The sequence below is a fragment of the Narcine bancroftii genome, chromosome 7, assembly GCF_036971445.1.
Source record: "Narcine bancroftii isolate sNarBan1 chromosome 7, sNarBan1.hap1, whole genome shotgun sequence".
Taxonomy (NCBI): Eukaryota; Metazoa; Chordata; class Chondrichthyes; order Torpediniformes; family Narcinidae; genus Narcine; species Narcine bancroftii.
The window spans coordinates 93,790,087-93,805,248 of record NC_091475.1 but is presented as its reverse complement, the minus strand read 5'-3'; the positions used below and the strand labels follow the sequence as shown (position 1 = coordinate 93,805,248).

The following is a 15,162-nucleotide window of genomic DNA, read 5'->3' as shown; positions in this document are numbered from 1 at the left end:
CTTGCATCTATCTAGAGAAATGAACACTGCTTATGTTTCTTGGATGCAAAACAAGGAAAATCTGGTTTAAGGAATAACATGCATGATCAGACACTGATGCATTAACTTAAGGTAATGCATCCCTCTCCTAAACCCCTTCTGCTCTTTGCTTTTTCCCAATTTCTTGCTTCTTTCCCATCCACCCTGCCCCATACCCTTTCTCATCCTCGCTTGTCCTTCTTCCACTTGCTACCCACTCCCCCAACTGGTTCTCTCTTCATGCCACCATTCTCACCATATCAGATTCCTGTACTGGCAACCTTTGTCTTCTAATCACCTACCCCCCCCCCCCGTATGTCATCGTTCTCCGCCTGTCTGTCTTGCCTCTCTCTCCTTTTGTCTGATGTCTATCCATCATGTTTCCCCCTCTCTCCTGGTTCACATATCCTACACAGGCCCCTGCCCAAACCTCCCATCCTGTCCTCTTTACAATGACCTGTAATCTTCTGTCATGATAAAGAGTTTCAGCTCAAAATGTCTGTGGTGAACACATTAATCTGGCTCCGCCCTGTCCTGTGAATATACCAACGGCTCCTGCCTCTTGACCCCATATAAAGGTTCCAACACCATAACCCCTCCCCAAAAAGCCTGGGTCACAGCACAGGATGCCCTTCAAGTTTATTGTAAATAAAAGCCTATAGTTCCTTAACTCTAGTCTTTCGTGTTAATGATAGCGCATCAATTTTATTTACGATATTTTTTCCAATGATGGAACAACTCTTGAAGCCTAATAAGCTGGAGATCGACTCACAATCGCCAGAAGCCTCAGTCTGCTTTGAATTCTGGCTACACTGCTTTGAGGTCTTTCTACAGAACTCCACCCAAGTCACGGCCGCGGAGACAAAAAAATTGCACCTACTCTTTCCCCCTGGTTGGACATAGAGTGTTTCCGATGATCATGGATGCCTCAACGAACATGGACAGGTTGGACAACATGCACCACAGGTTACTCAAGCAAAAATAAGTTAGACTTAAGATGGGCAATGGATCTTGTGAAATCGTTGAAGACCAACTTCCTTAACATGAAAGCATACTCAGCAAATGGCACCGAATCTGCACAGGGGCTGCCATCTTGGGACTTGGGACCACAGGCCAGCAGCCTGCTACCATGTTCGATGAGCAAACCCATCACAGCTGCATTCTCCTAGGAGCCCCCGAAGAGCTACTTTTGCGGCCAACCAAAGCATCCTCGAAAACACTGCCCAGCAAATGACATTATGTGCTCAAAGTACTGGAAGAAGGGAGACTATGTGAAGGTATGTCGATCGCACCTGCCCTCCAGTCCCTTGCCACTGCATGCGCAGCATGGGACCCGCCATCTTGGTCTCCGTCAGCTTCCGGGGATGACCATGCTGCAACACAGGGGCCACCATCTTGGATGCAGCCAACTTCCGGGGTTAACAACGCTGCTGCTTTGGTGCTGCCATTATGCTCCCAGGCCACAAGTCAACACAGTCCAAACTACAAACCAACACTAGCCTCTGTGGTGCTGTACCAAAATAGTCCACATCAACTCTCTCGGTCTATCTCAATCAATGATCAGGTGACACGATGCCTTCTAAAGTCTCCCTGGCCTCAAAGTCCCAGTCATCCGAGATCCGCAGCTACACCACTATGACAGTGACTTACAAGGATTTTAAACTCTTTATCATGCCACAGCTCTGTGCACCAGAGCAGGGGTTGGACGTACAGTGCTATCTCAAGAGAGTTACAATGCAGTATGACAGTCCGCAACCCACAGTTCATCAGTATGCCATCCCCAACCGCCCCTCCCCCGCTGGCCCAACCAACATGCAGTCTCTCACTCTCTATATCAATCCTCACCACTGCTCATGACCTCACCCCCAACTGTAGCCAGTTGCTACAAAAGGCAAGTGATAGTGTGAAGGGGACAGGGTGTTTATTAAAGCGGAGGTCCAGCGACTCCTGAATGAGGGGATCATCGAGGCCAGTACCAGCCTGTGGAGAGCTCAAGTGGTGGTGGTCAAGGGTGGGGGTAAACACAGAAAGGTGATTGATTATAGCCAGACCATTAACTGCTATACGCATCTGGATGCGTCGCCCTTCCCTCATCTTGTTGGTATGGTAAATCATATTACCCAATCTTGTGTGTTTTCCATGATTGACCTGAAATCCACCTACCACCAGCTCCCCATCCGTCTGGAGGACCGCCAGTACACCGCCTTTGAGGCAGATGGCCACCTCTACAATCTCCTCATGGTCCCCTTTTCCAGTGGGAGATGGACTGGATGGTGGATCAAAATGACCCGCCTGCCACCTTCCCATACCTGGATAACAACACGATCTGTGGCCATAACTTGCAAAATCATGACGCCAACCTCCAGAAATTCCTCACAACAGCCAAACGCCTAAACCCCAACTACAACAGGGATAAATGTGTTTTCCACACAACCCGCCTGGCAATCCTTGGCTGTGTTGTGGAGTGTGATGCATTGTGGTGACAGTAAGCACATACAAGATTCGAAAGACTGAACAACAGGGTTTAATCTACTTAAAGTCTTCCACTGTAGTCAGCTGCAACTCCAAGTGACTGACCTCGAGGGGCCAGATGTGGCTTATATCCCAGCGGATGATTGGCAGCCAACCGGGTGAGGCTTGATCCATTCAGGTCAGCTGATTGACAGCCGGCCAGGTGTGGTCTGTCCTATGGTGATCTTCCTGCAGGTACACAGGTCGCCCCCTGCAGTAGGCTAGTGGTGTATCACCACATGGAGAATGAGGTTATTGGCTCCAACCCCGACTGTATGCACCCGATGCTAGCGCTTCCCTTTCCCATAGCCTTCAAGCCCTGAAAATGTACCTGGGGTTGTTCTCCTATTACGCCCAGTGGGTGCCTAATCATGTGGACATCCTTCCCCCGACAAGAGAGGCCCAGGCAGCTTTCAGTCAGATAAAAGGGGACATTGCTAAAGCCGCAACATATGTGGTGGACGAACTGCCTCGTTTCAGGTCGAGAGCGATGTGTCCAACTTCCCCCTGGCTGCCACCCTGAATCAGGCAAGTCGGCCTGTGGCCTTCTTCTTCCATATCCTCCTGGGCCCTGAAGTCCAACACTCCTCCATCAAGAAGGAGGCTTAGGCAATAAATGAGGTGGTGCGGCACTGGAGGCACTCTCTGCCTGGCAGATGTTTTACCCTGCTCACTGACCATAACATAACATAACATAACATAACAATTACAGCACGGAAACAGGCCATTAGGCCCTTCTAGTCCGCACCGAACCAAACACCCCTTTCTAGTCCCACCTCCCTGCACAATGCCCATAACCCTCCATCTTCTTCTCATCCATATACCTGTCCAACCTATTCTTAAATAATACAATTGACTCCGCCGCCACTATTTCTCCCGGAAGCTCATTCCACACGGCTACCACTCTCTGAGTAAAGAAGTTCCCCCTCATGTTACCTCTAAACCTCTGCCCCTTAATTCTTAACTCATGTCCTCTTGTTTTAATCTTTCCTCCTCTTAACGGAAATAGTCTATCCACATCCACTCTGTCTATCCCTTTCATAATCTTAAATACTTCTATCAAATCCCCTCTCAACCTTCTACGCTCCAAAGAATAAAGACCTAATCTGTCCAATCTCTCCCTATACTCTAGATGCTTAAACCCAGGTAACATTCTGGTAAACCTTCTCTGCACTCTCTCAACTCTGTTTATATCCTTCCTATAATTAGGCGACCAGAACTGCACACAGAACTCCAAATTAGGCCGCACCAACATCTTATACAATCTCAACATCACCTCCCAACTCCTATATTCCATGCAATGATTGATAAAGGCCAGCATACTAAAAGCCTTCTTCACCACCCTATTCACGTGAGTTTCTACCTTCAGGGAACGATGTACCGTTACTCCTAAATCTTTCTGCTCTTCTGTATTCCTCAATGCTCTCCCATTTACCACGTATGTCCTATTCTGATTCTTCTTACCAAAATGAAGCACCTCACACTTATCAGCATTAAATTCCATCTGCCATTTTTCAGCCCACTTTTCTAAGCAGCCCAAATCCCTCTGCAATCCTTGAAAACCTTCTTCATTATCCACTATTCCACCTATCTTAGTATCGTCTGCATATTTACTAATCCAATTCACCACCCCATCATCTAGATCATTAATGTATATAACGAACAACAATGGGCCCAATACAGATCCTTGAGGCACAGCACTGGTCACCGGCCTCCAACCTGACAGACAATTATCCACTACCACTCTCTGGCCTCTCCCTTTCAGCCAATGTTCAATCCATTTGACTATCTTAAAATTTATACCTAAAGACTGCACCTTCCTAACTAACCTTCCTAACTGGCCGTTGTATTCATGTTTAACAATAAACAAGAATGATAACATTTTGAGGTGGAGGATCAAATTCTCCACCTATTACTAAGCTATTCTCTATCAGCTTGAGAAGCTCAACAAGCCCGCAGATGCCCTATCCCGAGGGACGTGTGCCAATGCTTAGATAGACTGCCTCAAAACCCTCAACAATGACCTCTGTCACCCCGGTCTCACGAGATTTCCACTTTATCAAATCTCTTAATCTGCTGTACTCCATCAGGGATGTCAGAGACACAACCAGGGACTTCTGGGTCTGTGCAGAGTGCAAACCACACTTCTACCAACCTGATAGGGCACACCTGGTGAAAGCCACATAGTCGTTTGAACACCTGAGTATGGATTTCAAGGTTCCCCTCTCCTCCACCAACCGCAATGTGTATTTCCTCATGATAATCGATGAGTATTCATATTTCCCCTTTACCATCAACCTGCCCAGACATGACCACCACCATAGTCATCCAGGATGAATCAACAGCCCAAGCTACAGCAGAGCAACCAACTCTTTGTTGGTCATACGAACAATTATTTGCAGGTAAAGAATTTCTTTTACTCTTCTGACAACAGAAAAATATTGCATAGCCTTTTCCACCCTAGGGCAGCATATAGGCACAGAACTTTTACATAGGATTGATAGGGTGGCACAATTTGTAGAACCGCTATCTCACAATGCCAGTGACCCAAGTTCAATTCTGACCATGGTTGCCATTTGTATGGAGTCTGTATGTTTTCCCTGTGACCATCTGGGTTTTCCCTGGGTGCCCTGTTTATTTCCCACATCCCAAAGCTATGAATATGTAGTAGTGAGTAGTTAAACCTGGGGGAAATAGTGAAGGGAGTTGAGAAATTGTGAAGAATAAAAATTATGTGGACTCAGTGGGCAAAAGGGCTATTTCAATACTGACCTTAAATGCAGCACAGAAACAATTTAGACCAACTTGACCATGCCAGTATCTCTGTTCCATATGAGCCTCCTCCATTCTTTCCTCATCTAAATCTATCAGCAGAACCCTCTGGACACCTCTCCCTCTTGTGTTTGTCTAGCCTTTCCTTAAACACCTCTGCACTATTCCTTTCAAACACTCCTTGTGGTAGCAACTTCCAGATTCTCACCACTTTTTCTCTAATAATTTTTGCTGGACCTGCAGAAATAAAAACAGAGCTAATGTCCATGATCTTGACATTGCTTCACCTAAGTGAGACACTTGAAACCCACCCCTTAGGTCGACACTCCTGACTTTGTCCTTTGCATATCTAATGACTTGTTCAACCACCTTTAAAGAGCTGTGAATTTAAATTTCTCCCTGCTCCTCTTCAGCTTTTAAAGTTGTTTTATTTTCTCTCACTATCTTTCCATTTAAGCAGCCATGCGTTTTTCCTCATTAAATTTAAGGAATACAGACCCCTGCCCCTTCTTCTCTTTCCAAATGCATTGTCTTTTATTTCTCGACAACACATTTTTAGCTGGCATCTATCCATCTAATTTAAAAATCCAGCTTGGTAACTTAATAAATCATAATTTGCCTTCTCTCCCTGATCATGCATTTAACTCTGGATGCTGACACAAAGCAACTTAGTTTTGCATTGGTCATTTACCACTGTAAAGTTCTTGGAGTTGACTTGCAGTGTGCATCAGGTTCATTGTGCCTGTAAATGCACAGAATCTGCAATGCGATTCTGGGAAGAACTATATGTTCTCCAGGAGAGATTGCTGAGGAGCACCTTGGTGACAACTTTGGAGATCAGTCTGAGGATAACTGGAATTGGATTTAAATTTAAATTTTTTAATTTAGATACGCAGCAGGCCATTTCAGCCCACGAGTCCATTCTGCCCAATTTACACCCCATTAACCTATACTCCTGGTGCATTGTTGAACAGTGGGAGTAAATCAAGGTCTCCGGAGAAAACTCACACAGACATGGGGAGAACATACAGTCTCCTTACAGACAGCACAGATTTGAACCCTGGTCTGATCCCGATCACTTGTGCTGCAAATGTGTTGCACGAACTGCTGCACTAACCATGTCTCCCATTTTGAAGATGGGCAACTATTATGGCATCCCTGACACTCCTTTGAATAATCTATCCCTTTCCAGACATAATGAAAGTTATGAGAGTCAGAGGTAGGATAGACAGGCAGATTCTTTTTGTCCTCGTAAGATAAGAATGTCATGTGCTCGAAGACATGCGCTTAAGGTGAGAAGGGGAAAGTTAAAAGATCTGCAGGAAAAGTAAAAACAGAGAATGTAAGATGCCTGGAAAAGTATGTTGGGTTAGTTGTGGAAGCAAATACAACACTAGCATTTAAAAGGCTTCTAGGTGTACACTTGAATATGCAGGGAATAGAGGAAGAAGTTTCATGTACAAATAAAAGATTGAATTAGCATTGTCAGCACAGACATTGTGGACTGAAGGTTTTGTTCCTATATGATTCTAGGTGGTTATGAATTTGTGACTGAAATTCCTCTCTGTTTAGCTCTAGAACTTCAGCAGGTATACTGTCTGCTCCTGAGGCTTTCAGTAAAGCAAGAACAAGAGTGGAGCTTACATTTAACCGCTTCTTATTATCTCAGTCCTTCCTCACCACACTGATTCCAACCAATAAAGGCCCTCATCAAGACCCTGAAAAACGTGGGCAACATCCCATATTGGGAGTCATCTTTCAAAGAAGGCAGGCAATAAAAGCCACCACACGTGTTAGTGCACCAGCATAGGTTTTGGATCGCTAATAAAAATATTAGTTTGAAAATCAAGACATTCTACCTTGCACAACACTTCTGGTTTACAGGCAACAGTGACCTTGGCATCCAGTAAGGTCTTGAGAAATGGACTCTCAAAAGCAGGCATCTCAAAGCACTTGTGATATAGCAAAGACTCTGCAAAAGACTTTGCTCAAAATCTATCAGCAGGAAAAGTAAATTGATGTCATCATTCTCTCCCTCGACAACATCCCCATAATAGTGCATGAAGGCCCTAAATACACTGATTCACCTCCGATGGAAAGATCAGGTAATTTGTGTCCTCTATAATAGATCCATGAAGCCAGTATTCTATCATACTATTATGCTCCATCACTCCAAATGGACGAGAAAAGGATGTTCTTAATGCCTCCTTGAGTAACATCTCCAATGACTGTTCAAACTGGAGAATGAGATTTGGTTTGGTGCTGATTGGCAATTCAGTAACATTGTATAAACAGTAGAAAGAGCTTCCCTTGGCTGGGGTATACATAATTGAAGTCAGTCTCAAAATATGGCATTGGCCAAACAGGACGGCAATGGAAAAAAATAATTCTTCACCCAGCGTACAATGAATCTTTGGAATTCACTGTTAATGAGGATTGTAGTGACAAGGTCATTGGGCATTGTCAAGCAATGATGGGTGTTTAGACATTAAGGGAATCAAAAAATATGAGGATGTCTTGAAAATAGGCAGTGATACAAAACAAAATCATACATGACATGAGATCAAATGGCTACCTTCTGATTGTGTTCCTTATATTTTTAAGTATTAAAACTTTGATTTAAACAAATATGCTTCTTAGTTTGTAGATCTTAAAGTTAAAATCATCGTCCTCTTCCTGAATATGAAAATAAATCATATATTCACTAAAGAAAATATTTTTCTAAGGTTGCTTCATAGGTTAAAGATGTGAACTAACCTTGTAAACCATCTCTGCCAATATTTTTCCAGAAATGAAGCAACCCAATGGTTTTGGTGAATTTGAATGTTCAGAATCCAGCACAGAATGTAACTGCATCAAATTCCAGGCAGAATTCATTTAAAGCTTTGCATTAAGTGGGATCAAAAGTCATTAATTAGTTTCTGCTCAAGAGAATTATAAAATAATGTGGGTAACAAATTAAAAGAGAAATTGAAATGCCGGGCATAGGAGTCCATTGCCGAGGGAGCAGAAACTTCTTAATCTCATATATTCCATTTATAATGGGTGACATGAAAGTGCACCTCGGTCACGCAATCCTCCAGAAGAACAAATTATTCAGTGAGCTCATTATTGTCATTAATATTGCACAATATCAAGAGCAATTTGGCTGAACTTCCTCCCATCGCCATTATTACAATAGCACTGATAGTAGGGTAAAAGAGAAACATGTAACTTTGCATTCAAATTTTTCTGCTTAATCTATAATTATGTGGCCTTAATTATTCAACCAAATGTCAAAATTTTATTCTCCATTCGACATATAAAATTTTAGCCACAAAAATAGTCAAATGTGTTTCAGTAATGTAACACAAGTGTTTTGTATAATCGGAATTCTATTAGTGAAACTCTCGGAAAGATTGAGATCTTAATTAAGCAATTCATAGCATTATGTTTCCCCATGCCAGACACTTTTAATTTCAGAGAGGCAGCTTTTTGTTGATCTATTTAAAGTCTCACACCTGTAGACATTTAGCTTAATGGCTGCAACATTTGCAGGCAAAATGGAAAATCTAGATTTGCAGTGAACTGGAATTCACTGGTAGTGTGTTTTACTGATGGCTGGCTCCACCCCCATCTATTCACATATAGCCCTGGTTTCCCGCCTAAACCCAGAACCCTTCAAAAAACTATTGTGAAACACTACTCATAGTTATAAGCTAATAAAAAGCATTTATTCTCCCTCCAGTCATGAGAGCTTTTATTCATGCTACAACTTTTCAAGCAGCTGTCCTTCAGCTTATCGAAGTTGTATTGATGAGAGTAAGGAACGGATGGGAAAGTGTTCACAGGTTTTCAAATGGATTTGACTGGGCCATGAAGAAAAATCCCCAAGGGAAACACATTATATGTGGAATGAAATCATGAAGGCCCTTCAGGATTATAGCCTTGTCAAGTCCATTACCACCTAAATCTGGGTCATCTCTCATGCCCTCCATCATTTTGACAATTTCAAATTTCCTGGTCCCAAATATTTTATTCTCATTATATTCCTCCATCCCCTGTCAGAAAGGTCCTTGGCCCTTCTGTTTCTTTCTGGAACAAAGAGACAAGTTCCTACCTACTAAAACTTTCATCTTTCTTACTTTTACTAACTCCTCTTGAATGCCTATGGGGCCCAGTGTTGGTAAATGGATTACTATATATAGGTACATTATAGTCAGAATTGGCCTCTTTTGAATCATGACTTCCATGCTCTTGTCTTCGCTAATTCAGTTCCTAATTGCCTACCCCAGTTTACTTACCATTCAATGGATATGTAAACCAAGGTCCCTCTGTTCCTCAATATTTTCTTGGCCCTTACCATAGTGTATTTTGTCCCTTAATGCATTAGCTTGCACTTCGTCATGATTATTGTTACACCCATTTTACCAGCTGATCAGTATCATTCTGTATTCTAAAACAATTCTATTCACTATCAAAAACACCAGTAATGTTCATGTCATCTGCAAATTTACTAATCGTATCCCTGAAATTAATATGCCAATTGTTCATCTATATGAGAAACAATAAAGGTCATCGACATCTAATCAGAAAAGCATCCCACCACCATCACCCATGTTCATCTTTGGAACCAGCTTTGCATATCTAATTTAGTCAAATGCCTTACTGAAGTCCATGTAGACTTACCAACCACACTCCACTCATCCAAGAATTTTGTTACTTAATTTACTGTAGAAATACAGCACGATAACAGGCCTTTTAGCCAAAAATCCCATGCTGCCCAATTACACCCAATTAACCTACAACCCCCTGGTACATTTTGAAGGGTTGGAGGAAACTGGAGCCCCCAGGGAAAACCCACGCAGACATGGGGAGAATGTCCAAACTCCTTACAGACAGCGCAGAATTTGATTCCCGGTCCCGACTGCTGGGGCCGTAACAGCATTACGCTAACCGCTACACTAATCATGCCACCAAAAAAAACCTGAAAAAATTTGAAAATAAGATCTCAGCTTGTTGAGTTCCTCCAACAGTTTGGTTTCTGCTTCCACTAGTAATGCCTTGCTGCCTGTCCCAGATCAATCCCAATGTTTACAAGTGTAGATTTCTTCCAAGAACATCAAACATGAAATTCACTGCTGCATTTTTGGACGAGTAACCCCACCTCCTCCACCAACCACCCTCAACCCACCCCCCCCCCCCCCCCCCACTGACCTGCCTTTCTTAAATAAGAGCCCTCTATTTATAAAAACATCTTTTATACAAAACTTGGTCAGACATCATAAGCTGAAGTACTGCTTGTAGTTCTGGTCACTATGCCATAGGAAGAATCTGATAGCACTGGGAAAGTAGGAGAAGAAATTTATTGGATGCTGCCTAAGATGAAAGTGTTCAGTTATGGGGAGAGAATGGAGAAGCGAAGTCTGTTCTCCATCGAGCAGAGCAGCTTCAGAGGGGACATGACAATAAAAGAATATAAAATTATGAGGAGCATAAATAGAGTAACTCAATGATTCTCAACCTTTTTCTTTGCACTCACATGTCACTTTAAGTATTCCCTATGCCATAGGTGCTCTGTGATTGCTTAAAGTGGTATGTGGATGGAAAGAAAATTTTTGAAACCCACTGTTTTAATCAGACCTAATTGATTCATTATGTGCTCTATTTCATAGCTCCAAAGGAAATGGACCAATGACAATTTTTCTCAAGCAAAATATTTCGGTAACAATTGGGTCTAGAGCAGTGATTCTCAATCTTCCCTTCCCACTCACGTACCACCTTAAGTAATCCCTTACTAATCAGAGAGCACCAATGGCATAGGGATTACTTAAAGTGGTATGTGAATGGAAATAAAAAGTTGAGAACCACTGGGGTAGACTGAGGGAAACTTTTCCCCATATCAGATGCAGATAAAACCAACTAAGGTAAGGGGGAACAAATTTAGGGGGGGGGGAATATAAGGGGGACATTCTTCATCCAGTGATAGAGAGTAGTTGAAACTGGGTTGTTTAAGAAGTAGCCAGATCAGCATGAATCATTAAGACATGGGTGGCTATGGACCAAGAGTTAGGAGATGGAACTAACGCAGAAGGGTGGCCACTGTTTGGCATGGACAATTTGGACCAATGGCCTGTCTCCATGCTGTATGATTGACTTGCTGTATTTGCTGTCCTCCAGTCATCTTGCACTTCAAGTGAGGCCAGTGATGCTTGAAAGATCTATCAGGGACCAAGTGATCTCCTCCATTGCATCCCATAACAGACACACATCATGCCCCAGAGATTTATCTATCATGTCTGCTACGTCATCTTGTACATCTTTTCTGTTTAAATGTTAACCTGCTCCAAAGAATCTCCCTGAAATCTGCAGCTATAATATCTTTTGCCATAATAAATAGAGATAAAGCATATGCATTTAAGACTACACAAAGTGGTCCTCCTGCTAAATGGAACTGTCTCCCAATATTGATTATGAGGTGATAAAACTACAATGGTCCTGATGTTCTATTCATACCTCTAATGGCTTTGATTTTGTTTCTCTTTCATTGTTATTCACAGAAAAACTGCACATGCATTTTGCATGCAAGATAACTGGATATCAGAACACCATTTTGTGGGAATTTCATCCTTTGGATGAGAGGACCGTAATCAATTTGATTTTGAATCCTATTTTCTCTGCAGATACAGAAATTTGGCTGTAATAAGAGTGGGGGATAGGGAGCAGCTTTCTGTAGAGGAGAAGTGTCATCTCATCCTCCAGCAGTGTGAATTACAGGGCTGGCAGGTCAGTGAATTTTAAAATATTATCTTTGCTTGCTGGTGATTACTATATTAAGACAGGCCAGTGTGCCAATGAGGCTGGATGGCATGATCATCTAGTGAATGAAATAGAAAAACTATTATCCTAAAATATTGAAGGTTCTATCATTTCTGTTTTCAATAAATTCACACATCAAATATCTTTTCCCAGATACAATGAGCTGTGATCATAAAATTATAGGCTGATAACTTCTGATTTTATTTTTCATTCCTTAACTTGAATGGAAAGTCACATACCACTTAAAGTCAGAGAACCAGAGTCATACAGTAAGTGACATTCCATTTTGCCCACTAGTCTACACTGAGCATCAACCAGCCATTTACAAGTGAAGCGTGAAAGTCTGCAGACGTTGTGATTGCTGGAAGAACTCAGCAGGTCTCACTGTGTGAAGATATATAAGCAACATTTAAGGCCTGAGCCTTAACAAGGTATGATATCTTGATGAAAGGCTTAAGGCTAAAGGCTTAAGGCTTAAGGCCGAATCTTATGGATGCTGCATACCTGCTGAGACCTGCTGAAATGTAGAAAGCACATCAGTACCTCTATTTCATCAGGAGTTTGAGGAGGTTTGATATGGCATTGGAAATCCTGGCAAATTCCTACAGATGTGTGATAGAAAGTGTGCTGACTGGCTGCATCACAGTCTGATATGGGGACCCCAATAACCCTGAGAGAAAGCCCTGCAAAAGATGTGCAGCAGCTCTGAAAATCACAGGCAAAACGCTGTCCACCAGTGCTGTCGGAGAGTAATAACAATCATCAAAGATCCCCACCACCCAGCACACGCTCTGTTCTCGTTGCTGCCATCAGGAAAGAGGTACAGATGCCACAAGACTCGCACCACCAGGTTCAGGAACAGATGCTACCCCTTCACTATCAGACTCCTCAACAACCAGCTCAGTCAGAGACTAATTTAAGGACTCTTACTTTTGCACCTTAATGATTTTTCTTTCTCTCTGCATGGCACAATCACTTTGTTTATATTTCTTTGTTTATGTGTATCAGCTTAAGTACAATTTTTACACTACCAATAAGTGCTAATTCTGCCTCAGCCATGGGAAAAAAGTACCTCAGGGTTGTACGTGGTGTCATATATGTTCTCCAACAATAAATCTGAACTTTGAACTCAAAATGATCTTGCTGTTTCCGATGTTCCACATTTGGCACAGGGATATCCAGGTGATGCAATGCTTACTACTGAGACTGGTATCCTCTGCTTTAATACGTTCTTTTGGGTTAATGTGATCTGCCATGTTTCCCAGGCCTTAGAAAGCTGGGGACAAAAGGGAGAAAAGGATAGCTCTGGGAAAAACCTAAGGGCTGTTGCAGCATTACCTATGGTCAGGAGAACAGATCCTAAAATCCCTCACCTCTTGGATTGAAAGAGACAAAATTCCACCACTCAAATTAAAACTCAAAATCTGACATAAGATATGCTGGTGATGTGCTGTAACTACCCCGACGTTGGAGAATAAACTTCTCTGGCATTGGATGTTTTGTCTTGGATTGGGCCACATGATGTTGAGATTGCCTAATTCCCAGGAACGAAGGATCAGATCTCCTAGAATTCTTATCACCCTTTTCCCACCTCTTCCCTCTCCTATTCCTCCCAACAACCCCATTCCACCCCCTGCCACATTCATGCAGGTTACTAACTCACAAACCCTCTGAGATACAAATGGAGGCTCTGAAATCTGCATATTTTACTCATGACCCAATATGATTTTAGCCAAAAAATGGGGTTCTGTGATTCTCTGTAAGCATCCCAGTAATTGGTGAATTCTGGATTGTGATGTGGACTAGGGAGACTTTGGATAAATTAATGAAGTGTTACAATCAGAAGGAAAAACCTGAGACACATTCATAAAAGTGTGAGGATTGAAATTATTTGTCGCATTGCTTGGCTACGAGTTGTTCATTATTACACACCAAAAAATGAAATATTTTGTTCCACCATGTCTTTACACCTCATCACTCCATTCTAACCCACTCCCATCCTACCCCACTCTCATCCCTTCCCGTTAAAGTCTTTGTGAGGCTATTTGCACGTTCAGGCATTTTTTTTCTTGTTATGACACATTATTTTTATTTAATTTTAAATAACATTTTAGGTGAGATCACTTGATTGTCAACAGGTCAAACTGAGAATATAAATACTGTATTCAAGTTCAAATCCAAAAGACAGGGAGTGATGTCTAATGTCAAATTGGAAACCATTTTTGTTTACTTTTCTTACAAAAGTCAGTTTCCAGTTGTTAAATCTTTTTTTTTTTCAGATAAGCCAGGGTGAGGTTCTAATGAAGTATTGGCAAGCTGATCACCTCAATGACCAATGTCTTCACTTGGAGAAGAAAATTCTCATCTGTCAAAAAGGTAGAAGCCAATTTACAAGGATGTTCAGATTATTTCCTTTCACATTCTCTGTCTTTGCTTTGACAAAACTTCACAACTAAATTTAATTTTTGCTTTAGTTATTTGATGTTTTTATGCATTTATAAATTTACAATTTGATTTTTTTTTAATTGTAGCAGTTCGCAACTATCAAATCAAACCTAAATGAACTAAATTAAAAGTGCTGAAATGTAATACTCTGTTGCTTTTCATATGGTTATTAATTGACTGTAATTTTGCTATCAGTTCACCAGATAGTCAGTAGCATTGTGCTTTCCTCTGCATTATTGACAAGTACATTTTATTGTGTGAACTGCAGATGCATAATTCTTTTCCCTAACGGTAGTTGTCAGAGAATTTCTAGCCCGTCAGCGATTACTGCAGAGGATGAGCATCAAACAAGACGTCAACTCCATTGAAAGATTTTTGCAGTTGGTGGAAGATATGGGACTGAAAACGTATGATTCCTTGGTCATTCAAAATGCGACTGACATTGCACGAGAAAATGACAGGGTTAGGAATGAACTAAATGTAGTTTACATGAGAGAAAACTTCAAGGCGCAACACAAAGACGAATCAGTCACAAAACGGTAAGCATGTGTATCTGTTATCATGTCCGTTATGAAGGGTATTTGCTGATTTTGCAAGAACTCGAGAAGTTATATAAAA

The 15,162-nt window shown here is 41.9% G+C and overlaps 1 protein-coding gene across 1 annotated transcript in view; it reads left to right on the top strand.

The window, feature by feature from the left end:
- The window catches only part of myo16 (myosin XVI), a 239,976-nt gene that overhangs the window by 195,883 nt on the left and 28,931 nt on the right, over window positions 1–15,162 (top strand). The window contains exons 27-29 of the mRNA XM_069890622.1: window positions 11,964–12,066; window positions 14,379–14,475; window positions 14,840–15,083. Coding sequence (XP_069746723.1) covers window positions 11,964–12,066; window positions 14,379–14,475; window positions 14,840–15,083 — 444 coding nt within the window. The remainder of the gene's footprint in view (window positions 1–11,963; window positions 12,067–14,378; window positions 14,476–14,839; window positions 15,084–15,162) is intronic.